Genomic DNA, 27,044 nt, shown 5'->3' on the forward strand with positions numbered 1-27,044 from the left:
TAAATTTGATGGTTAAACATTAAAATATTAAACAATTAAACTGTTAACCTTGTTAACTGAGCAACTAAGTTTTCGTATTTACTTTTAAAAATTAAGTTTGGTAATATCGGTACCTCGATGACAAAACCTATGTAAAGTGATCTAACTGTAAAAAACTCAAAACAGCAAATGGAATAATAATAATTATTTTTAAATTATTGCGGTATTCAGCAAAGTCGCTCGTATAGATGCAGTGCAGATTTTTGTTGAAGATAGTCATACTAAAATTTTCGCCATTCGAGAACTACGACCAAAACTACTAAAATATGTATTTTTAAGTATATGGAATATACTCGCAACCTAATTGCCTAATTATAAGCCATTAGGGCCAACGATCAACAGTAAGACATTCAAATCGTTCCCTAACACGGACATCAAAATCTAGCCGTCTTATATAAAACCATATCGCGGAGCCATAGGATCTAAAACCCTCAGCTATGTAAAGATCCTCCCGGATACGTACGGGGAAACTGCCAAACCAGAAACACATAATTATAGAACACGACAGAAGAATACCCATGGAACTTCGTTATACTGGGATCAGACCTTGTTATCCATTTGGGTAACATAGCACGATTGTATTGTGCTATATGCTAGTGATTTGTGATGTTTTATTAAATATATTTGTAGTGTGACGGCTGTTACAGTTAGTATTTTGGTCATACTCTCTTATTTATTTAGTCTTAGCAAATTCGTGATCGGCAACAATACAATTTCATTTCGAACACGTTACCTCAAGTGTTATCGTGAGTGTTATTTAGCTGCATGAATCGTAATTTTATCTAACTGATAATCGCCTCAAAATGCCAACTGCCAACTATATACTTGTTTCAATAGTGGAACTATTGATAAACAATAAAAAAGATTGATTTACGACTGTTTTTTTTAGTTGATTTCGTAAAATTTTACCAATTTCCAATAACTTTTGCTCAAGCACTTTTTTTCGGAAACGCTTTCTTGGCATATGAACAGTCATTCAAAGTTATGGGAAGTAAAGAATTAAATAAAAATTTGCGTTATTTATGAAAGAAACAATCAAAATAGTTATTTATGTAACGAGTTGCAAAAAAATACAACCCATTTGAGTTGCATAATGCTCATAATGCAACTCAAATGAGTTGCAGAATTTTTGTAAAATGTAGCAACCTCACCCATGTAACAATCCTTCGAATGAATGTATTTGGCACTTAGCACCAATTTCATCATCAACATTTCTATAACTATATATTCATATTCATGAATATAGTTAGATGTTTTGGAAGCATTAACGCATTTTCTAAGACTGCATACTTTCAGGCATTTTCGTTTGTTTTTCAACTTCAAACTTAAGCATTTCGCTTGGCATTTTTTTTGTTGTGCTGTTTTACACATTGTGGAACGCATAATTCATATCCAATAACAGGGTTGTTACGAAAAGGGTGGAAAAAAATCCGCGCCAAATCCGCGCGAGCCAAATTTGAATCCGCGCCAAATCCGCGCGATTCTGGAATCAAATTCGCGCCAAATCCGCGAGAGTGTGAAGATAAATTTGTGTTTTGAAATTTGTTATTGAAGAAATCCATTAAACTGGAATGGACTAGTTGAGTAGTTGAGTGCTTGATGAAGAATGAACTTTTGATTTGTAAATCAACATAACATATCTCGATTATTGTAAGCTTTCTGCTTGAAATTAAAGACATTTCTGCAAAACTCCCGATTTTTTATGCTAAAAACATCCCTTAAATATATTTTAACCTATTTTTGACGGTAGGCGGAGCGGACCTGGTGTAATGGTTAGAGCACTTGACTATCACGCCGAGGACCTGGGATCGAATCCCACTCCCGACAAACTCACAAAATATGGGTTCTTCCTTCGGAAGGGAAGTAAAGCGTGGGTCCCGAGATGAACTAGCCTAGGGCTAAAAATCTCGTAGATTAAAAACAACTATTTTTGATAAGAATTCGTTAGACAAAATCTCAGGAGAAACATGCCCTGAACTAAGTACTGGATTCGTGGGAAAAATATTTAAAAAAAACAATGGAGAAATTTAAAAGGGCACTGAAATAAATATATTTCTGTAAAAAATACTTTGAAATAAACAGAACGTGGAGGCTTTCTTTAAGTATTTCTGAATATTTTTGGAGACAGTACCAGAATACAATTTTTTTGCAAACCAATTAGAGAATTTTAATTTGAGAGTATCCTCATGAAGAATTCTTATAAGATCACTTCGATTTTTTTAAATAATGCCTTAGCAATTCTCGAATGAATCTTCAGTGAGGAATTTTCTCAGGAGAATACCTGGAAAACATCCCTTACAATGGGTAATCACTGGGAAAATCCTAGAAGGACAATGTTGAAAATTTGAAAAGTTTACTTGCTGCAGTCTACTGAAATTCTTACAGGGTTTTCCTGGATGTATTATTTAGGAGTTTCTCCAACAATTGGCTTCTTTAGTGGTGTTAAGATAATTCCATGTTCTGAATCTGCATGCAAAATTGAGCCGAAATCCAAATTTTCATCAATTTTGGTGTCCGGGAACCTATTTAAAAATCAATTTGAAATTTGTATGGGAGCGATTTTTCGAATCACCCCTCGTCGCATTTTGTACTGAGCGGAGCTGTCAAGCAGTTGCCCAGCTGTCAAAAGGTGATTTCAAAAAATCTCTTTGAAATTGATTTTAGATACCAAAATAAAGTTCTAAAAATCTGAAAAAAATCATATCGGCTCAGAAAAAGCTGCTCTTTTGTTTAAAAATAAAAAATCATTGCATTTTTCTTAATTAAAAAACCCAATTCCTGCAGTAATACAGGGGATGGCCAAAATGTTTGGGATAGGCAACTTTTGTTCTCTCACAAAAAAATTCAACATGCTATAACTTTTCGTAGAGTGCATCTAAAAATCTCAAATTTTGACTGTTTATCAACCTGTTATATGTGCATCACTGGTACAAATTTGTGCTCGATTGATTAAACTTTCGCAAAGTTATAACCGTTCGGGTGAAACACTATTTTTTAGACAACTCATTTTTGAGCTGTAATATCTCGGAAACCAGTGAACCGAATTGAATGAAATTTTGAACGTACACTAACAATATACAGATGCTTCACAAACTATAAAAACATAGATAGTTTTCGAACGTTGTAAAAAGTTATCATGGATTGACACTTTTTGGATTTTTCTCGAAAAAAGGTCATTTTTTTACGTCAATGTCAATAAATTTTAGTGTTGATGTCCAAAGATTTTCCACTTCTGTTCTCAAGTTATCTTTAATCAGATATATTAGAGCCTATTTAGATTAAAGAAAGAACACATTTAGCAATTTTTGTATGGTATTGTAAATTTGACTTATTTTCCTCTATATGGGTAAAAATTTCAACCCGGTATAACTTAATTCGTCGTGAGAAAATATTACATTTTATAACGTTGTATTAAGTATCAATATCAATATCAATCATAAACATTAAAAAATTCATTCAATTCGATTCACTGGTTTCCGAGATATGACAGCTCAAAAATGAGTTGTCTAAAAAATAGTGTTTTACCCGAACGGTTCTAACTTCGCGAAAAATTATTCAATCGAGCCCAATTTTGTACCAATCATGCACATATAACATGTTGATAAACAGTCAAAATTTGAGATTTTTTTATGCACTCTATGAAAAGTTACAGCATGTTGAAATTTTTTGTGGGAGAAAAAAAGTTGCCTATCCCAAACATTTTGGCCACCCCCTGTATATCCAGGAATGGCTGCAGATTCCCCAGAAATTTTCACTAAAGTTTTCAGTAACAATTCTTGCAATGATTTACATGCCTTTTTCAAAAAAATTCTCTAGGATTCCCCTCAACCGATTTTTCCCGAAATAAACTAGGTATTTATTTAGAAATCTCTTTTAAAAATATGTATATTGCAGGTGACTTTTAAAATTGTACCGGTAAATCGGGCAGATTTTTTTGGAACTAGTCTTTCGGCTTCTGATGAATGAAATTCCTGGGAACAAATTTGATTTTTTGAGGAACTTGTGTTCTTTGACAGTTGAATTTGAATACATAACATACATTTTGTTCGGACTAAACAAAAAGACCACCGGTCCTATTTCATACAAAATGCCCAAGCTTGACGATATGGTACTCGGTTTTTAGTGAGCCAATTTGGCTGAAATTTTGGCAATCGACATAAATTTACAGGAAATTTGAATTATATTGAATTGATTGAGTTCTGTTCACTACTTCTAAAGTTACAGATATACGGTGCGACAAAACAATAGCACCAGACTTTTATGATGGTTATTTGTGGTCAATTCAATAAAAATGTCCCCAAGTTTAAATGGCATCCTTAATTATAGTACTAGCATATCAATCATCGAACATCAGATACTCTGATATATCCTTTGGTAAAAGCAACCTGAAAGTGGTCCTATTGTTTTGTCGTTTCGTATATCTGGAAGTAGCGAACAGAACTCAATCAATTCAACACAATTCAAATTTCCCGTAAATTCATGTCGGTTGCCAAAATTTCAGCCAAATCGGCTCACTAAAAACCGAGTACCATATCGTCAAAGTTGGCCATTTTGCATAAAAAATGACAGGTGGTCGCATTGTGTTGTAAGACACTGTATATATAAATGCAATGGCATACGCAGGACCACGCATAAATCGTGAACGAAACGTCCGATTCGTCGGCTTGGACTTTAAACGTTAAAAAACGCAAAGTTTGCCGGAGACAGCTAGTTTAACATATTTTTGAAATATATCGACTACCTACTACTATATCCAAACCTGGCAATTTAAACAAACACATTTCATAATTTTATTATCAAGTATCGATAATCTTTCAATTATTTCGCTATACACACTACAAAAATCAATTCCGCGCCAAATCCGCGCGAGGGCCAAATTCCATGGGTAAATCCGCGAAAATCGCGAAATTTGCGAAATCCGCGCTGCTGTAACAACCCTGAATAAATATGTTCAGTGCTCTCAAAACCAGCTCAGTGACTGATCAATTTCAACCCGAAGGTAGAAATATTATTAATGTTTTAACTTTGATGGTTAAACATTAAAATATTTAACAATTAAAATGTTAACCTTGTTAACTGATCAACTATGTTTTCGTATTCACTTTTAAAAATTAAGTTTGGTGATATCGGTACCTCGATGACAAAACCTATGTAAAGTGATCTAACTGTAAAAAACTCAAAAACAGCAAATGTAATAATAGTAATTATTTGTAAATTATTGCGGTATTCAGCAAAGTCGCTCGTACAGATGCAGTGCAATTTTTTGTTGAAGATAGTCATACTAAAATTATCGCCATTCGAGAACTACGACCAAAACTACTAAAATATGTATTTTTTAAGTATATGAAATATACTCGCAACCTAATTGCCTAATTATAAACCATTAGAGCCAACGATCAACAGTAAGACATTCAAATCGTTCCCTAACACGGACATCAAAATCTAGCCGTCTTATAACCATATCGCGGTGCCATATTTGGATCTAAAATCCTCAGCTATGTAAAGATCCTCCCGGATTCGTACGGGGAAACTGAAAAACCAGAAACATACAATTATAGAACACGACAGAAGAATACCCATGGAACCTTTGACCATCAGACTTTGTTATTCATTTGGGCAACATAGCACGATTTTATTGTGCTATATGCTAGTGATTTGTGATGTTTTATTAAATATATTTGTAGTGTACCGGCTGTTACAGTTAGTATTTTGGCCATACTCTCTTATTTATTTAGTCTTAGCAAATTCGTGATCGGCAACAATACAATTTCATTTCGAACACGTTACCTCAAGTGTTATCGTGAGTGTTATTTAGCTGCATAAATCGTAATTTTATCTAACTGATAATCGTCTCAAAATGCAGGAGAAAATAGATCAACAACACAAAACCTGGTATGTAGTTAAGCTATGTGATAGGTACATGGACTCTTTGGGCCACGCAACTTAAAATAAGAAATGCGCATTCGGAATTTCAACATCGCTGCAAACACACCAAAAAATGCTTCATCTCTTGTTGTGGGCTTGTCGATACGCTTGGGTACCTTCTACTGACGCTGATTCAAGCAGCCCAAGCAAAAGGCAGAAGGAGCAGCATCCGCGCAGCATCAATTTGATCTTTCTGCTGCGTGTTTTCATTGTTTTCGTACTTAATTTCAGAGCAGGCCACGAAAAATAATAACACAACATAAAGACGGGAAATATTTCAGCCGCCGCCATAAAAACACCACAAACACACACACGCACAATCGGCGCTTTTCTCTAGAGGCGAAGAAGGTATCATCTTATTTCTTTTCTTTCGCTCCAGCATTTCTTCCTTAAGCCACTTTGACATGTTATTACTCTTCTCTTTTCTGACCGATGTACTTTTTTTATGTTTCACTTTCACTTCGTGCTAGCTTTCTTGTGATTTTTTTTCGAAGGCGTTTCTCCTCTTCACATGACGGCTTTCGACGCAAATTCCCCTACCTATCACAAGTAGATAACACTCCGGTAATCCTCGCACACTAAACAACAGTTATTCTAGATTTTTTCCTAGGTTTTTCGGTGATTTGTTCTGCATCAAAGTAGTAATCCCACACTCAAACCAGGACGGGACGAACGATCCGCGGCGAACTCGAATCAGCCAACCAAGCAAACAACGTTCGAACCGAACCAACCGAAGTTCACACAAACACTGAACTGAATGGAAAACTGATGACTGCTGCTGGCTGTTCGTCGCCGCGGATTTTTGAATGAAATGACTGGCGGCGGCTGAACGACGGATAAGCAACCGCCCTCTGCTGGAGAATGACAGCGAGTCAGTGAAGTCGGTTTCATTGATGCGCGCGGCTTGCGTTCGTTCTTGCGCGTCGCGCAAAAGCTTTTGCAATGATGCACTAGGGTTGTATGAATGAATTTCATCATCAATAGCGAGTGTTAAGGAAATTTATTGAAAATGTTCAAGATGCTCTATCTCGAAGCATGGTTGGTTTTCTTATTTCGATTCTTCTATCGAATTTTCACAATTTAAATCAAGTTTAGAACAGCCTGAAGAAAAAATATGTTATAAAATTCCTAAAATAGTTATTAAAAGTTGATTTTTTCAGCACGAGTCGTACATTTGTCCAACGAGGCTTGCCGAGTTGGATAAATACGAAGAGTGCTGAAAAAAGCGAGTTTTGCAACGAGTTCCATACAAAATTTTATGATTTTTTTCATAATGCAACTCATTTGAGTTGCATAATGTTCATAATGCAACCCAAATGAGTTGTATTATGAACATTTTACAACTATTTTTCATTATGCAACTAATTTCAGTTGCATAATGAACTAGTTCGGAAAAAATAACCATTATGATACCAACATGAGTTACATAAAATATAAATTGTGATACTGAATTGCATAAATATAATTTACATGATTAATTGAATGAAATTCATACTGTAAGCCTATATGGTTCAATCGTACGAATTTGAGCCTCTGCACGAATCTGGCCTCACCACCACACAAACATTAAAAACAGCGCGCGTTTTCAAATGTTCTGTGAGAGTGAGCAGGACAGGGCAAATTCGTAACAGAAGCATACACTCAGCTAAATAACCTTAAGATTTCCATAAGACTCAACTTATGAAACGGTCTTTAAATAATTCATAATGATTCGGATGAATTTCATAAGCTCACTCTATGACGTAAAATCGTCTCACAGCTTGGCTTTTATTCATGTTTAGCAACATTGTATTCTCAAGTGTCGGTAGCCGTGTGGATAAAACACGGGCTCGGTGATCCCGACGTTCATGGATCGAATCCAGTCTGCATCATTTTAAGATTTTTTTGTTCTTTTCATACGTCTATCTTATGAAATTTGTCATAGCAAGCACGATCAATTTTCATAAGGCATTCTTGTGTCATCCATAAGAATTAGTTACAGCAAATTTTCATAAGGTATTTCGATGAATTTCGCTAGTTTTTTTTCGCTGAGTGTATAAGTGATTGTATACTTCTAGTGATCTTGCTATTGTCGCGCTTATCTTTTATTAGAGTCCTGCGGCGGTCGTACGCTCGCAAGGCATACCGCCGCATGACAGTCGCAAGGCAAAACAAAATAAAAAGTGTTCCCGCCAAAAACAAAAGCACGTGGGTTTTTCGAAGTGACAGATGTTTTTGAATGTATTTGTGACGTGACAGTGGAATGAGTGTTCTTGCTGTCAAACCCCATATAATGGTATTATATACTTTTAAATCTGGTGACGCTGTTATGATTAGTGACTGTCGCCAGAGGCAGATAATCGCCATATTCTGATTTTTCTTGAGAGGCATAATACAACCGTTCGTGCAACTATTTAATCGCTTACTGCCATGTTCACCCCTAAATTTCATCCTGTGTATTTAATAGTTCACTAGGTTATTTTTAATTTGATAATGTGGTTGCTTTTACCAATCGTAAGCCATACAGTATGCGGCAGGAAAAAATGCGAAAGTGTTTCTCAACTTCAAACCTCATTTTCGTCCATTTGACATTAACCAATCTATGTTTCAACGTTCCATGATCTATAATAGGCTAGTTTTCTAAAAAGGTAATTAAAAAAATTCTCATTTTGGTCACTAACCTTTACAGGGCGGCGTCTGAAGATGAAGACAACCAGAATTTTCAAACCGCAGAAAATCACACAGGTCGCTAAATTTCGCATCTGATAAAACAAAATATTTGATTTTCTCTACAATATCATTAAATATATGTACTTATTTCATCTGGTATGTGAAACTACATGGCTCTGGATCAGTGTGGTCTGGTTGTTCATCGAATTTGAGCTAATTTTGTTACTGTTATAGCCATTTTGTTTAATGACCATTGGGCGCACAGTTTATTGATATCCGCTTATTAGGCCTACATTATCACAGGTTAAACATCAAATATGTTCATTTTTATTTTTCAGTGCTAGTATATAGACATTGACTGATACACTGTCATGAAAAAATTGTCATATATATCCAATATTTAGCGTGTAATAGTGCCTTGAACTTTTCGCATTTTTTCCTGCCGCACCCTGTAAATGACGGTCTAGCCTATGTTGACAATGCCCTGCTCAAGTTCTGCATACCTACGCTAGCTAGATATTGGATATATTAGTCCTTTTCAACGACGCAGGTTGAACTTGCTCGAAGTTGCTGCATCTTGCTCTTACCCATTAGTCAACAAACGAGTAAGAGTAGGATGCAACAACTTCGAGCAAGTTCAACCTACGTCGTTGAACAGGACTAATAGGACTAATAGACGCTGATTGGTCGATGGATGTAAACGGCACACCGCTTGGATGTCAAAACTTCTTCTTCTTTTCGCTTGGTGCATCAATCAATGGCAGGATTGGCATTATTTTCACATCGAAATATAAGAAATTCTACCTAATATAGAGTTCACTGTGTAGTAACTTGCAACACTTTGTGACTGCGAACCTGGTGTATTGGAAAATATTTTATCGGTAACCGATATGTGTTCAGCTACACAGCCGTTCTACGCATAATTGTCCCATGTTATCGTAGATACGACGCACACTGGCACTGGCGCAGAAGCTATTAACCGTTCAGGACGCGCGCCGTTGTAAAAAGTACAACACTTCGTTTGCCGTATGCAGCGCAGGCGCGGTGCAGTTTCAACTGCTTGATGGCGCGCGTCCTGAAAGGTTAATGGCTGTTAATGGTATTTCTACTAGAGTTGTTATCGTGGCGCTCCCAACAATATCTATTTTTAACCCGTAGGCTAAACATATAACACGAGCTTGTTGTGCGTAGAACGGCAGTACGGAGCTTACTAAAAAAAATCAAACCGCTCGCAAGGACGCAAAAAAACATGTTTTCAATGAAATTTTGAGGCTTATTCATCTTTAGTTCTAGTTTCAATTATGCTAGGAACCAAAAAAATTGGAGCCTCGTACACAGTTTTATCCCGGTGGACGTCTGGGCAAGGAAGGCTAGAATTGGTATAACATTCCTTTTAGCAAGATTCCATTATTTAAAATTTAAATGATTTCATCTGCAAAGAGGTTAGTTCCATGCATTATTGTATTTTACGTTGAATCAGGAGGTTAAGAAGTATAGAACTAGCATATAACTATTTTAAGGACTCCAGACCATTTTCAAATTTGAGTAATATCGTAATATTCTTTATGCGCTTGGATATGATTTCAAGGCACGCTAGGTGTTTTGTTTGCTTGTCCTAAGCATCCACCCGAGCTTCATAGAGCAACTGTGTGACTTTTAGAAAATTCACAGATATTCAAGGGAGAAAATGTATTGAAAGCCTTGAAAAAGTTCTATGCTAGTTCTATACTTCTTAAACCCCTGGCATACCACAATTTACAATAATACATAGAACTAACCACTTTTCAGATGAAATCATTTCAATTCCAACTAATGGAACAGTTCGAAAAGGAAGGATATGCAAATTTTATCCCTTCTGACGTGCTGAAACAAAACTGTTAACGAGGCTCCATTTTTTTGGATTCTAAGCATAATTGAAATTACAACTAAAAATGAAAGGAACCTCGAAATTTCATTAAAAACTATTAATTTTTGCGCTTCTGCTAGCAGCGGTTTGTTTTTTTTTTAGTACGTCCCGTAGCCTACGCGTTAAAATGCTATAAATATTATGCATTGCAAGAAAACTTATCACGCAAAGTTGTGCGAAAACGCAAATAGATGTGCGCTGTTGCATTGATGCGTTTCGATATCTTCTGCGCGGTCAATCATTAGCTAATTTCCACACTTGTTATAGAAGACACAGACACGAACATGATACGATATACTGGCGAGTGGCGACCATCTATGCGCGATTCATCTACGGCGAAACTTGCAATATAATTTTTCTCATATTTGGCTTCTGTGCTATAATTTAAAAATCCATCGAATTATCATGTCCCGGCGGTATTTCACACTAATCAAACATATTTCGTTTTACTGTTGTGCATCCGATGTCTCTGTTTTGAACTCAGCCGAACTTGGGTACGTTAGCCGTTGCGAATAATAATGTTTAGCATCTGGGCGTTTCTTTTATTAATATATGTAATTCTGTATTATAATTATAATAAGAAATAGTTGCATAATGTTCATAATGCAACTCATTTGAACATTATGCAACTCAAATGAGCTGCATTATAAAAAAAATCATTGCTTAAAATTTTGTATGGGACTCGTTGCAAAATTCGATTTTTTCAGCATTCTTCGTATTTATCCAACTCGGCAAGCCTCGTTGTACGACTCGTGCTGAAAAAAAAAAAATTTGCAACTCGTTACATAAATAACTGTTTGCGCACTTGAACGATTTGTAGAATACTTAAAAGATGCATTGAATTACCGACTTACACAAATGTGCCTTATTTTGCACCCAATTTCAAAGCTAAAAATATGTGGTTCTCAGCTGTTTCTCAACGAAAATTCGTGAAATTTTGACAGTTGATCACAAAATCCTTGTAGTTTATGAAACCAGATTTTATCGTTGCTTCGGATTTATGGCGGGGGGTACTGGGGTAACCTACTTAAACAGATAGTGATGCAACCTATAATTCGCCTTCGAAAACTAGCTTTTGGCATTCCAAACTCCATGATTTTTTCAAAACAAGAGTTTTGGAACACATTTCTGGTGATTTTGGATACATTGGCCAATTCTCCGGATGTTCCGAAAACCTGGTGCCACCAGGGAAGTGGCCACTTTTTGAATAGTTCTGAAACCTAGCTTGCGACTTATAAAATTTCATAATTTTTCAAAACAAGAATATTGCTACATGTTTCAAGAGGTTTCGAGTACACTTGCCACTTTTCCGGATGTTCCGGAAACCTGGTGCCACCAGGTAAATGGCCACTTTTTTATCAGTTCTGAAACCTAGCTTGCGACATATCAAACTTCACGATTTTGCAAAACAAGACTATTGATGCATGTTTCAAGAGGTTTTGAGTACACTGACCAGAACTTCCGGATGTTCTAGAAACCTGGTGCCCCTAGGGAATTGGCCACTTTTTCACCAGTTTTGAAACCTAGCTTACGACATATTAAACTTCATGATTTTTAAAAACAAGACTACTGATGCAAGTTTCAAGAGGTTTCGAGTACACTGGCCACTTTTCCGGAAACCTGGGGCCATCTCGTGACCACTTTTCGACCGGTTCTGAAACCTAGCTTGCGACATAAGAAATTTCATGATTTTGCAAAACAAAGCTTTTTGAACATGCTTCAAGAGACTTTGGATACAATGACAATCTTTCCGGATATCCTGGGAATCTAGTATCCCCAAACAAGTATGCACTTTTTGATCGATACTGAGGCCTAGCTTTCGACATTTTAAACTTAATGATTTTGTAAAACATGAGTATTGGACCATGTTTTGTGATTTTGCAAAACACTAATATTGGAACATGTTTTAAGAGAGTTAAGATACACTGGGCACTTCTCCGGATGTTCCTCTAGAAAATTCGGTCAATTTTTGTTTGGATTTGTAGCCTAGTTTGCGACATATCAAACGAAGATCCTCTTAATGAGATCAACCAGCTAAAACGGTATATAACTAAAATCAACGACACCTTAGCTACGTTAGTACCTAACGCAGATAAACATTGATTCCACCGTAAAACCTTCTGCGAACACACATGTCGGGAACGAATCAGCAAGTGATATTCTCTCATCGACAAGAATACATTCCAGCTCCAGTACATTCGTCGAGTCATCGCCAGGTCCTAATAAATTGAGCTTGTTTATATCCAACATTGCACCCGAGGTTACGGATAATGAGGTCGTAGAATTATTATGCCTCTCAAGAAAAATCAGAATATGGCGGTTATCTACCTCTGGCTTCTGATATTAGCGCGACAGTCACTAATCATAACAGCGTCACCAGATTCAAAAGTATATTATTCCATTATATGGGGTTTGACAGCAAGAACACTCATTCCACTGGGCCACTCTTGCCGTTCGTCACAAATACATTCAAAAACATCTGTCACTTTGCGAAACCCACGTGCTTTTGTTTTTGGCGGGAACACTTTTTCTTTTGTTTTGCCTTGCGACTGTCATGCGGCGGTATGCCTTGCGAGCGTACGACCGCCGCAGGACTCTAATAAAAGATAAGCGCGACAATAGTTTGCCAGAAACTTAAAATGTCAGAACTTGTGCCTGTGAAAAGACTTGTCTCTCGATGGAAAGATCCATTGTCTCTGCAGTATGTGTCTTTTAAAGTAGATTTTTACTATAAATACAAAGATGATGCTTTTAATTTGACTATCTGGCCTAGCGGAGTGCAGTGTAGAGAATTTAAAAATTGTCGACAAAATTCTTGGAGGCCATCGTTTAGTTCTAGTCATGTTGGCTGTTCAGTGTAACACTGCTATTGTGGTTATTTGATGTCATCGTTTTTCAAACTTATATGGTTCGTTGTTAAAATTGCTATTTATGCTTTTCACAGAATAAGTTTGTTGTTTGTCGTGAAGTATGATTGTAATTAGAATTTCATTAGATTATGTGTGTATTAAGGTGGCCCACATTTATATGAAAAACAAAAATTTCGAAAAATGCCAAGTCTTACCTCCTAAATTAGTTGTTTTGAACTCCCAGAAGCTACGTTAAAAATTTGAGCAAAATCGGTTGAGCCTAAGGGGGCGCTCAAAACGCTTGAAGTTTGTATGGGAAAAGTTGGCCAAATGTATGCAGAAATTTTAAGTTTTCGAATTTTGCCGCTAGGTGGCGCTGTAAGCGTTCAATAAATAAACCCTTCGGCATTTTTGTAGGTGACTATATACCAAACAGCTTTGTCGAAGACTGCAAAGTGATCCAACGTCTGTGAAAAAAGTTATACCCTAGGTAAGGTGAGGGGAAACATTATTAATATTTTTCCAGTACATGTAAAAGAATAATATCAATAATGAAATCTCAATTCTTTGCCTCACTTTGCCTAGGGTATAACTTTTTTCACAGACGTTGGATCACTTAGCGGTCTTCGACAAAGTTGATTGGCATATAGTCACCTACAAAAATACCGAAGGGTTTATTTATTGAAAGCTTACAGCGCCACCTAGCGGCAAAATTCGAAAACTTAAAATTTCTGCATACATTTGGCCAACTTTTCCCATACAAACTTCAAGCGTTTTGAGCGCCCCCTTAGACTCAACCGATTTTGCTCAAATTTTGAACGTAGCTTCTGGGAGTTCAAAACAACTGATTTAGGAGGTAAGACTTGGCATTTTTCGAAATTTTTGTTTCTCATATAAGTGTGGGCCACCCTAATGTGTATAGATAGTTTTTAAGTCATCATTTGGGCAACATTCTGCTTGTTGATGTAAGAATAAATAAATAAATAAATCAATACTACATATTAAAACATGTTTCAAAGAGTTTTGGACACACTTGCTACTTCTCCGGATGTTCCATGATGCCTCCAGTAAAGTTGCTACGCTTTCAACAGTTCTGAAATTTATCTTGCAACATATCAAACTTCATGATTATGCAAAACAAGACTAATGGAGCATGTTTTAGTGATTTTGGATACACTAGATGAATTGTTCACTTACTTGAAAAGGGTTTATTGCAAGTATCTGTGGCATACATCAAAATAATTTCACTTCTATTACAATGCCTTCAAAAAAAAATTTCAAGAACTTTCGTTGAGAAACGGCTGAGAACCACAATATTATAGTTTCGAAATTAGGTGCAAAATGAGGCTCAGACACATATCTAGTGTTAGAGGCGAATGAACCCGTTGGTTTAAAACCTCTTTAATAAACAAAAAAAAAAAAAAATATCTAGTGTTAAATTTCAATTATTATAGTTTCAATTATAGTCGAAAATAGGGTGACCAAGATCAAGGGTATTGTTATCTTTGTCATGAGGGGTTTCTGTCGGCGAAATTGCTTAAAATTTGGTCGTATAATTCAGCTTGTTTGGGAAAGATTCGGGGCCAATTTTTAATTCAATAGGTTTCAAAACCCCGTAAGTTTCCCTATATACGTATTCACGTATACAGCCATTCCATATAAAATCGATATAGTGTGTCTCCGAATATCGTGCTACTTGGCGGGTTTGTAGTTTATCGAAAATAATTACACACTGAGGCACACGTCTATGCTTGTTGGCACACTCAATAAAGCTGGCACAAGCGAAAATGTGCAGAGCGACTAACCCTTGGGTTTTGCTAAATATCTGCACGTTTATCGCATCGGTTATATGCACGCAACTACAATCCACTCTTATGCAAAGTCAAATGTAAGGGCAGGACATGTCCAGTAATGTTCGAGAAATTTCTTTTTTTACATCAACCCTTAGGGAAGATTCAAATATTACGTCCATAAATTTTTGGGATTTCTAGACCCCCCCCCTCCCCCTCTGTCACGCATTTTCCCTATACCTAATACACGTAGTGTCACACTTTTCTAGACCCCCCCCCCTCCCCAAAATGTTGGACGTAATTTTTGAACGTTCCCTTAGCCTATAATCCGTTTGTCTTCCGATATGCAAAGAAAAGAACACATTCTTCAAACTTGAACTATTGTGTTTCGTAAGCTGCACTCATTCCTTCAAATGCAACCACATTCATATAATTAGGCGAATGCCGCTATGCGATATAATTGGTCAACTCCTTAGTTAAGGCGTTGCAGGCAAGAAGATAATTCCCTGTCCTAATCCTTTCGTTGTCCAACAGTGTCTAACTTTAATCCTTTTTGTTACGTCAGATCTGTAACAAGCGAAGAAGTGGGAAGCCAATTTCTACAGAGCACGTGATAGGCCAAGGATGGGCTAATCCCGCGTGACGACCAACACCATTGATTAGCGTTGATGGTTGCTCTAGTTCTTTTCAGTCACTTGGAAATACCATAAGCATACTGGCTTGCCACAATGACAGCAGTCCATTTTTCATTAAAAAAAAAGCTTTGAAGTGGTCTGACTTAAGCAACACATTAAAAGTAATAAATTTAACCGCTCAAAATGAAATCCATCAATATTTGGAAAAGAATTCTTTTTAATATTATTCAACAAGAAACATCTAAATAGGGTATTGGTTCCCTTATTAAGCATGTGGCTCCCATTTTAATCCTACGAAAAACAAAGGATTGAAGCGCTGTTTGTTTTGTTTCTTATTTTTGTATTTTTTGTTAGAAGTGAGCACCAATGAAAACAAAAAGAACGGAATCAATCGGTGCCGTAATCGCTTGTTTTCGAATAGGATGAAAAAGGGAGCGTGAGATTACTGATGGAACACATACCCTAATACAATTCTAGTATACTATACTTTGCTGTTTTATTACTGATGTTCGTTCGAAATCGTTTTGCTAAGAGTTAGCCAAATGTTACATTTTACTAAGATTTTGCCCTTCACAATTTTTCCGTGACAGTATTTTTTTCTGGAGCTTACACGGACGAAGCTTCTAAGTTAATGCCAGAAACTGCGCAATTATTAAGCAAGACCATTACTGCCCCACTTGCATAAACAGTCCCATATGAATATAGGAAACCCAGCAAAGATAGGGCTGTTATGCGAGTGGGGGCAGATTAGCCTGTGCACCGTTTTGTGCTGTCTTTCTTACCCCTTCGGAAAATTTAAAAACAGGGAGCACAGTAAATGTTAAATTTCCTAAGGCAGAGAGCAAGACAGCATCAAAGAGTGCTGCCGATTAAGGTTATTAAATATTGTAAGGTTGTCTTAGATGTCAAAACTGGCTCAGCGGCCATTATTTTTTCACCGTGAGAAATTCTGTAAACAAATCCCCCGCCTCCTCAAATTCCATTGAAATTTCGCTTCCTTGCTTTTCTCCACAAACTAAACGCTCATACTCAACCTTACAATATATAGTTCTGAATCCTGTTACACGAGTATATGCAGAACCCGAAAACCCAAAGCACTCCAACAACAAAAAATATAGAAATAATTCCATATGCGCAGGCAGATCCAGGAACGCTCGCGAGGGTTTCTTTCCACTCCGCTAGCACCAAGTTCAATGCGGTTTCACAAGAATGATTTTATCGTTTTTCTTCGGTAAAGCAAGTCTTATAAAATCCGAAGGAACGAGTATTCTGAACTCGACCTGTGGAATTATAATTATGATTTCGTGCTTCAAAAGTTGATGTTGCTCATATCGAGGAGCGCCGTCCAACAACACATCGATTCAAATAAGAAAATGACGTAAAAGTTGTCTTACCTGGCTTTTCCGAATGTCGAAAGCACCGGTTGTCTGCGAATCGATGTCGGAGTACGTCGACTTATTGTGGCGTAAACCGGTTCATCGTCTGGTGGCGGTTTCTCTCTTACTTTTCGGGGGCTTTTGCTGTCGGTTGTACTTACTACACCGGGCACAGGAGGCGCTTTTCGAGTAATGGCTTGTCGCTGTATCCTCGGACTCACAGCATCCGCTGAGCTTTTGGTGGTGTTAGTTAGTGGTTGCTTGGTGCTGCCACCTGATGGCGGACGTGAGCCGGAAGTAGCTGGCACTTTCGGCAAAGCTCGATTGATGGAAAACAGTCCCCTCTGATGGCTATTCGGTCTAGCCGGGCTGGAGCTTTCCGATCTACTGGTGATGGCAGCCGAGACGGCGGATCTAGTTGGATTTTTCGTTTTATTACGAACGGTGACGTTGCTGTACAAGGAAGTCACCCGATTGGAACTGGCTAATGTAGAAGCTTTGCTCGAGTCCGTCTGAAGCTCTGATAAAACTGATTTGTTCGACGGTACTCGGCGAATGTTGACTAAAGGAACTGCGGCGTTCAATTGTGCCGATGATACAGACGGGTTTCTTGTAACTAGGATTTGGTTTAATCTAAAATAATAATATTGAGATCAAAATATATCAGAAATACCTATAATTTAAAAATACACTTACTTTTGCTTGTCTTTGGAAATTTTTGACACTGCGCCTCGTGGAACTTTTGGTTGTGTTGACTGAAAAAAATGAAATACAAAAAACCTGATTATAACATTGTTGATTGAACAAATACTACGATATTAGATATTTTAAAAATCATTTAGAACAATTTTAAAAATCTATATATGTACAGCCATTCCATAGAAAAACGATATAGTGCATCTCCGATTGTCGTGAAACTGGTGGGCTTGTAGTTCTTCGGAAATATTTAATTAATCCCGTATTTTTTTTTATTTCGTCATTAGGGTGACCAATTTTCATATAGGGTGGTCCAAAAAATTAAGGTTTTTCAATACTAAAAATTTTCAAAAAATCGTAACTTTTGAACCAGTTGCCCGATTTTAAACTTCTTTTTTTTTTTGTTTGAAGGCTATTGAATTGTAGTTTTCAGGAAAAATACTTTAAAGGGGCTAAAATGTAAAGAGTACTATAAAATATGCAAATATATTAGATTTTTCACGTTTTTATGGTCTCGGGACCAAAGAGGTACCCTTGTTTTATATTTTTATCAGAAAATTCAGGAAATTTGGTGTAACATATAAAACAATCAGAGATGTATATTTTTTTTAGTTTTTGAGATATGATTTTTTGAAAATAAAAGGTCAAATTTTCCCATACAAGATACTTTTTAAATTTTCCCATACAAGATACTTTTTAAATTTGATTATATTTTGATTCCTAATAATATTATGGATACCAAAACCACCAGGAATCACTTTAAAAAGCAATACTATGCATAGTTTTATGAGAATTTGCAATTTCAAGCAATTTTAGAGTAGCTAGTACTACAATATATGACTCTCTATATTCAAAAAATCGTATCTCAAAAACAAAACAACATGCATGTCTGATTTTTTTATATGTTACGCCAAATTACCTGAATTTTCTGATAAAAATATAAAACCAGGGTACCTCTTTGGTCCCGAGACCATGAAAACGCGAAAAAACTAATATATTTGCATATTTTATAGTACACTTTAGAGCGGAAAGATAAAATGCACCCGCTTTTTGTTTTGCGCGGGCCGTTTTTTTTTTGCTATAACTTAATCAGTTCTGATCCTGTTGCAATAGTAAAAACCGACCAGTTAAAAAAAAATCTGGTGTAACTGTACAAGATTGAGATTATTGAATTAATTATTTAAGAAAAGAATGTATAAAATGTAATTATATCCGCGTAAGCGATGTCTTTATGTACTTATACATATATTTTTACTTTCCGGACTAAGGTATCTAAGTGTTGATTTCAATTTAAATCAATATGAGATTGGCATTAAAACATTACTTGATTGTACTGACCTCGGCAAAAAGAAACAAAAATTCGGCAAGTATTTATTATTTAAGGGTATAGATTTTTTTTTTATTACAAAATTTTCGGCGACATCTACGAGAAAAGATGTCTCTAATAAGTACACAATATTCATCATATATTAGGTAAAAGAGTATCAATCGAAATCGATGTCACACTCTTTTCGTTAAAGGATTTAGTTTTGCCTGACAAAGAAAAAAGCAGAACCTTTCAATCAGAATCCTTTTTGCAATTAAGTTGAATACCATAAAACCTTAAACTTTCTAACTTGCACATGAATAACATGCACTGAGCAAACGACCATATCAAACATTGATCACTTGATTTAAATCCCGAACAGAGAAAATGAAATGTTTTCTTATACATGTCGTGTTCTGAAAACGGCTTAGTATAGAGAAGACACCCTAATCTAGGGGTTTTCAGACCTTTTGGCTCGCGGTGCACTTTTTGGGAAAGAAATCCTTCGCGATGCACCTTCTACAGTGACTTCTTTGGTGCATACACAGAGGCTTACTTAGTGCATTATGACAAGGGCTTGCATTTTTTGTTGGAGCTTACTGCGGATGAAACATGGATTTTTTCAGCAGGGGATATTTTTGGAAATTTTCGACCAAGATCCTCCTGAGTAGATTCACTGTAAAACATGTGCCAAGGTAATGGTAAATTTGGGTGGAATCCTCACAAGAACCTCAGCGAAGTTCTGGGATTACCCCTGAATGATTTATAGTAAGTTTCATGTATATGTGTTTAACAAGGTATCTTAGGTAAATTCCTTTCGGGTTTCCTTATTAACCGTTATGTGTCTGACATTTTTTTTTGCTTTTTTCTACACCGTGCTTTTTAAATGGGCGCTGGGTACCCGGGTACCCTGTCAGCCACATAAGGGTTAAGAAATCTTAAGAAAATTCTTCTGAAAACAGAAATACATTTTTTAGTAAGATTGATGAACAACTTGTGAGATTATTTATATTCCTCTTCTTTGAGATCTTCAAGAGGAGTTGACAGCCATGACAGCCTTCTTAGAAAATCATTCATATATTTTAACGAAGATTTTGTTAGATTTCTCCTATGATTCTGTGCGAATCCTTAGATCTACTGACTTTACGTCGATAGTCATCACCTATTTATACTCATTTTCACACAAAGCATGGAACGTGTAGGCATATTTTTTCTGTTTCGCGGTGCACTTGTCAAGGCTTTGTGGTGCACCAAGTGCACCGCGGTGCACAATCTGAAAAACTCTACCCTAATCGAATACAGATGTATTTTCAATAGAACTGTACTGCCGTGAATCGCAAGTCAGTCCCATATGCAAAAAGTAGGCATTGAGAAAATGGACTCTGAAGTTTTCAAATTCGATTTCTATGTGAAACTTCAAAAAATCGCCATGAACTGAAAACTTCTGCGATCATCATGAAACTTTTACACATTGCTTCAAACGTGAAAACGTAACAGTGAAAAATATAAAACTGGCTAAAACAATGTTAGTTTTTGTATTGGAGGGTACACTAGTTCGTAATGGGACTGACTTGCGATTACATTTCATTATGGGACAATTTGACTTGGTGTTGTTTTTCAATTTTACTGAACAAACTATATATTTTTATCCACGCAGCTGAAAGATCATCCGAAAAAAGATCGAAAACGGCTATTAACTCTATTTTGCCCAAAATGCAGATGGGACTGACTTGCGATTCACGGCAGTGTATATATTGTATAAGATCCTATTGTACTTCGATCAAAATAAATACCCTAGCACCTATAAATACCCATTTTTAAAAACGACATATTAACGCATTTTATATTACCTACTAGCATTCCCAACACATTAAATCTGCATTGCTTTACATACACAACGAGCGCAATCATAAAATCCATACCCGACAAGCGTTCTCTTGCGTTCACATGCGTCGAAGCAGCACCATCGCATCTCCGCACTCATCGCAACTCATCTACTATGTACGGTTCATGCGTTCTGCATATAGGTAGTTTCCACAGAGTGTGCTTCGACGCTTATCCGATCTCTTATCTCTTTGCATCGCACCTCACCCACTATGTGCTCAACGTAAATGACAAACAACCAGTGAAGAGAATTGTCAGACAAAAGAGGCACAAAACAAGCAACAAAGAAGACGCGGCGATTACTCTTTATCCCTACTGGTAACAGATAATGACATGATCTCGACAATTTTTGTTGCAGACAAAACGGAAGCTGAATTTGTTGCGTACTTTTCAACTCGTGAATAATCAATTATTACTAACCCAAAATTGAAACTTTTTGATGATACATATTCAGTAGCGTTGTAGTTTTTACCGACTCGAAGTTACCGCTCGAAAATCACAATGCAAGGCTTAAAAATCTCTAAACTCGTGGTGCACGATCTTTGCCCTATTCTGTTCAAGTTGGGACAAACCTTTGTCGCATTGGGTAGAATGTCACAACAAATTCAGGTTGCGACCTAGTGAATTCAGGTTGAACCTAGTGGGGTGTAATATGGATCAATTTGCGTCCAAGATAGTTATAAAGCCTTGACATACGGTTATTTTTTGCTCAAAAATAGCCATAACTAACCCTATTGACATTTTAGAACCATTCTCTTTTCTACAAAGTTTATTTATTTTGACGTTTTGCATAACCAACATAAATATATGGATAAAACGAATTTTTGGGGTCCATTCATAAAATACGTCTGTATATAGATAGAGGTTTTGTGTCTTCGATAAAGATTTTTGTATCGAACATAGGTATCAACAGCATTGCCGAAGACACCATATTGAAAAACCGTCAAATAAAAAAGTTGGATTTTCCAGCGCCGCGAAGTTGCGAACTAAAGTGAAACACCATCGGACGCGCCTTATTTTTACAAAATTTTCATCCGAAGACACCATGCCTATAACTCTGTAAATTGTATACCGATTGACATGATTTTTTATTCACAGTAAGATACGTAAAGTATCTAGACGTGTACGAAATTCAACCATGTATGAAATTGAATGAATTATAATAGCAGAAAACTGATCGAAAAGAGGTTTTATTTGAGCGTTTTATGAAGAGGGTCAAACCGATTAATGATGCCCCGTTTTAGGATTTTTTTTATAAGTTTGGTCGCTAGAAGTAATAGTAAAACCTGCTACCCAAAATACGTTGCCATCTAATCAGGAGGTATGAAATATATGCTTGTAGCTGCAACGCAACTGCAACGCAAGCCATGAAGCTAAGTTAGCTTCATTAAACTGCACTAACACTCTAGTACTTTTTTTAGCTGTGTTGGGGACATGATGCCACTGCGACCATTTATTTGATCTATGTAATGTGTTTTACTCAGTCGTATTATGAATAAACCTAACTGCAAGCAAGGTCATCAGACATTCAGCACTTCCTTAGAATTCTAAATGAAATTTATCGAGAAATCCACGGAGTTTTATATCCTTCAAAAGAAAAATATTAAAGATGTTGACAGTCCAAGGCTTGTGCAGTCTCTGCTGTGTGGTCCAATGACCACCCGTATTTATACTACCTTAGGTATACATAATGAATCATACCTAGACATTTAGGTACTGTCATGAATAGTATTTCATGTAGGTAGATATCATATGCACACAACCATTAGGTAGACGCTACAGTCCTTTCCCCTTTAGAAAACTTTAAAAAATCACATTCATCACCAAAATAATGATAGCACAAATAAACTGACGAGTCCGTCACTTTCAAAGAACATATCTGTTTGCTAACAAAGCTACAAAAACAAAAAGACGATTTCGATATCCCAACATCGACAACTTTACCAAAAAAGTACGAATAACACAAATCCATTCACCAAAACATAACATATGACAATTCCGCCACAAAAGAACAATTTCGTTCACCACAAAAAATAACATTTTGTTATTAGCAAAACACAAAGACAATTTCGTCAATGCAACATCGGCCAAATAAGAACATTCTGTTCACAACATAATGGCAATTCAACCATAAAAGAACAATTCCGTTCTCCACAAAAATAACAATTTGTTATTACAACAACCTGAAAACCAAAAGGAAATAATTTCGTAATAACTCAAAAGAAATTACACGTTCCTTGATCCTCGTCGCCACTTTTATATCCTTCAAAAGAAAAATATTAAAGGCTTGTGCAGTCTCTGCTGTGTGATCCAATGACCACCCGTATTTATACTACCTTAGGTACACATAATGAATCATACCTAGACATTTAGGTACTGTCATGAATAGTATTTCATGTAGGTAGATATCATATGCACACAACCATTAGGTAGACGCTACACGGAGGAATTCCTGAAAAAAGTTCTGAGGAATATGTGGAGCAATTCCTGGATGAACCACAGCAGAAATGGCTTGAGAACTTCTAGCGAGAATTCCAGGAGAATTCCTAGTAAGAAATGCTAGAAGAATATCTGCACTCTGCAGGAACTCCAGAAGAAAGCACAAAAGAAATTCCTTAAGCAATACCAAGAGTTATTCCTGTAGAAATACCACGAAGAAATCCTGAAGGAATTCCAAAAAAACCTGGAAAGCCCTATAAGCCCTAAGAAGAAGCCCTATAGGTAAATCTATAGAGAAATTCCTGGATAAATTGTTTGCGTAATTTCTGGAGAAATAACTGAATATCATCCATAGATTTTTTTTAATCCCTAGAGAGATCTCCGGAAAAACCTTGGAATTTCTACAAAATTCACATCAATTCATTCCCTAGTGAATGAATAAGGAGTAATTTTGAGAGGAATTATTGGGGAAATCCAAAAATCCTTTCTGGATACGTGTAAGAAATTCCTGGAAAATACCAGCAAGAATTTCCGGAGAAATACCAGCAGGAGTTTCTAATAGAATCTAAATAAAATATTTTTTAAAGTATGCATCACAGGAAGAATGGCTGAAAAAAAAACTTAGGGACAAATTTCAACAAGCTGTAACTTTTCATAGGGTGCATAAAAAATTCTCAAATTTTCACTATTTGTCAACCTATTATATGAGAATCATTGGTACAAATTTAGACTCGATTGATTAATTATCGCGGAGCTAGAACCGTTCTCGTTAACACTTTTTTACCAAGCCAATTTATGAACTGTCATATCTCCGAAACCAGTGAATCGAATTTAATAAAATTTAAAATAATTATTAACAATATATTGATACTTGATACGGCGTAATAATAGTTATTTATGTAACGAGTTGCAAAAAGTAGATTTTTTCAACACGAGTCGTACATTTATCCAACGAGGCTTGCCGAGTTGGATAAATACGAAGAGTGCTGAAAAAATCGAGTTTTGCAACGAGTTCCATACAAAATTTTATGCAATGATTTTTTTCATAATGTAACCCATTTGAGTTGCATAATGTTCATAATGCAACTCAAATGAGTTGCATTATGAACATTATACAACTATTTTTCATTATGCACCTCATTTGAGTTGCATAATGAGCCAGTTCGGAAAAATTGGCCATTATGATACCAAAATGAGTTATATAAAATTAAAATTATGATACTGAATTGCATAAAATATAATTGTTAACGAAGCTACAGTCGACATCTCGGTAGCTGAGGTAACATGGTCGGTCATAGCAACCTGTGGTTGTGACGAGGACCAGTTTATTCATAGGAAGGATCCTCTTAACTCAACCTGTCAAAACATCTACAATAAACCTTCTGTTCCTGTTTTTAATTCGGTCTTTGATTCGTTCCGCTCCCGTCCCGAAGTTCCAAATCCCAATAGGTTATGGGCCCAGCGCCAAGGACCTCGTCTACGGGATCCCGCAGTTCCGCGGCAATGGACCGGAGTATCAAAACTGGAGTTATCGCGTGAAGCTTTTTCTCAAAGCGGTTGGTTTTTGGAAATGCTCACCGGTGTGGCACTGGAAGTAGCAGTGGAACGAGCCAAGTTTGACGAAAAGGACCGAAAAGCAAAGGCGATGCTGGTGAGCTGTGTAGCGGACGAATGCTTGGAGATCATGCGGGAGATGGCTACCACGAAGCTAATGTGGGAGAGCCTTCAAGCAACATTTGCCAGGAAATCCGTGACTTTTGAAGCATTTATATGTTGTTGATAAACGTTCAAAATTACATCCGTTTAGGTCGAGGTTTCGGTTAACTGGTTTCGGAGATATGACAGGCCGTTATAATCTCATAGATATATATCGTTATAAAGGCCGCATCAATTTATAGTTTCTGTTATTTAAAAAGTAACAATTACCACAAATCAGTGCCGGTAAAATGCTTTTAAAACATCATCTTAATTTTTTTTACTCGTTCGTGATCTGGTACAATGTACAAAGGCTGCTTACCGAGTAGAAGACTCTAACAAAAATATAACATAATTATACATACCATGATATGTATAACTCATTGTGATATAATCATGTTTAACATCATTGGTGTTGAAAAATATTATAACTCAATTGCATCATATTATGTTATAAATGTTGTTCAATAACTCATTGTTAAATAATTTAGCTTTAAACCTTTGAAATTCAAAGCATAATTTTACGAAATTATATCAAAATATGATAGAAACTAGTTTTTGAATCTAAAATTTATATCATATTGTGTTATAATTTTGAACAAAACAGGTTATGCGTCTAGTTTATAACATAATAAGTTATAGAAAAATTTCATAACATCATAACACAATGCGTTATAAAGTTGATATATTTTTCTAGTCGGGTTTATACACTTCATATCACCACTATGATTCAATTCGGCGGATAGGTATGTTGAGGTATTAAATAAATTTCATAAGACCATAAATATGTTGTTCTAAGGCTGTTGGCATCAACAAACATTGTCCTTGGCCTTCGATTGCAACTAGCGCAAAGTAACAAGTGCAGTACTAGAATTTGTCACCGGTTCGCTTATATCAGCAGCAGCACTTATCTAAATGATTCAAGATAACGATAACAGAAAAAATAAAACAGCACTTTTCAGCCATTAACACATCAAATCACTTCAGCGCCATCGACCACAATTGCACCTTACCTTCGGCTTGAATAGTTTTCCCTTTTTCGGTACGGCAGTGGAACTTTGATCTTGATTAGTCTGCATATTTTCGCTGCTCATCGCTGTCACAGCTTGATAACTCTCAAATTCGTAGGTGTCATGTTGCCACGAGAAAACGTTTCTTAACTTTTGTGTTATACTATGCATGGTTGAAAAGTAATAACAAACATTTAAATCACATATCACACAGCCCAACACTTTCCAATGCGTTCCACTATTTTATAATCAATTGAGTCACACAACTTTCAAAAAAAAAAAAAAAAATCTTCTCAAACGCGTAGTAGCGTCCACTTCTATCAGAAATTTTGAAACTAATGAACACACATAGGTTAAGGCATAGTAGGCTTTCGAGTGTAGGTATCTTCAATTAACAACAACACCGTCCCATAAGCGTAGGTACTGATAAGACAACACACAACGGCCGAAAGCGTGACAGTTGCTTCTGAAGTGATTGGCGTTCCTTTTTTTGTCGTCGGCTACTTAGTTTCAACAGAGCCTGGAGTTATACTAGGTCGAAATAATCGTGTTTACGAATGACCAAGTGTAAACAATGAAACCGAATCAGAAAGCGTATGCAATGTGTTACAATTAACGGTAGAACATATTTGCACGTTTCTATACATTCTAACGGTGAGCTGCATCTAGCAGAATGGTTCACACAAAATGCAAACATATTTGATATTTTATCAATCCAGATTACCGTTCACTCACCTCATCATAGGTAAATATAGTCAACCATGTTTTACAATTTATGATATGTAGGGAACGAGAGGGTTCCCATGGTAGCACAGATGATTCAGATAAATAGGGAATTGGTTTTC

The 27,044-nt window shown here is 36.3% G+C and overlaps 1 protein-coding gene across 7 annotated transcripts in view; it reads right to left on the reverse strand.

Moving 5' to 3' along the window:
• The window catches only part of LOC109406300 (cytospin-A), a 138,522-nt gene extending 111,998 nt beyond the window's left edge, over positions 1 to 26,524 (reverse strand). For 2 of the 7 annotated variants that reach the window (XM_062858527.1, XM_029863166.2), the window contains exons 1-3: positions 26,203 to 26,524; positions 17,866 to 17,924; positions 17,188 to 17,802 (exon numbers count right to left, since the gene is read on the reverse strand). In XM_062858527.1, coding sequence (XP_062714511.1) covers positions 17,188 to 17,802; positions 17,866 to 17,924; positions 26,203 to 26,370 — 842 coding nt within the window. In that variant the 5' untranslated portion in view covers positions 26,371 to 26,524. Of the gene's footprint in view, positions 1 to 6,378; positions 6,921 to 17,187; positions 17,803 to 17,865; positions 17,925 to 26,202 lie in introns of those variants that run through there. The other 5 variants (XM_062858524.1, XM_062858526.1, XM_062858525.1 and 2 more) reach the window with 5 other exon arrangements.
• Positions 26,525 to 27,044: the final 520 nt, after the last annotated feature.

This window comes from Aedes albopictus, chromosome 3, assembly GCF_035046485.1.
Source record: "Aedes albopictus strain Foshan chromosome 3, AalbF5, whole genome shotgun sequence".
NCBI lineage: Eukaryota > Metazoa > Arthropoda > Insecta > Diptera > Culicidae > Aedes > Aedes albopictus.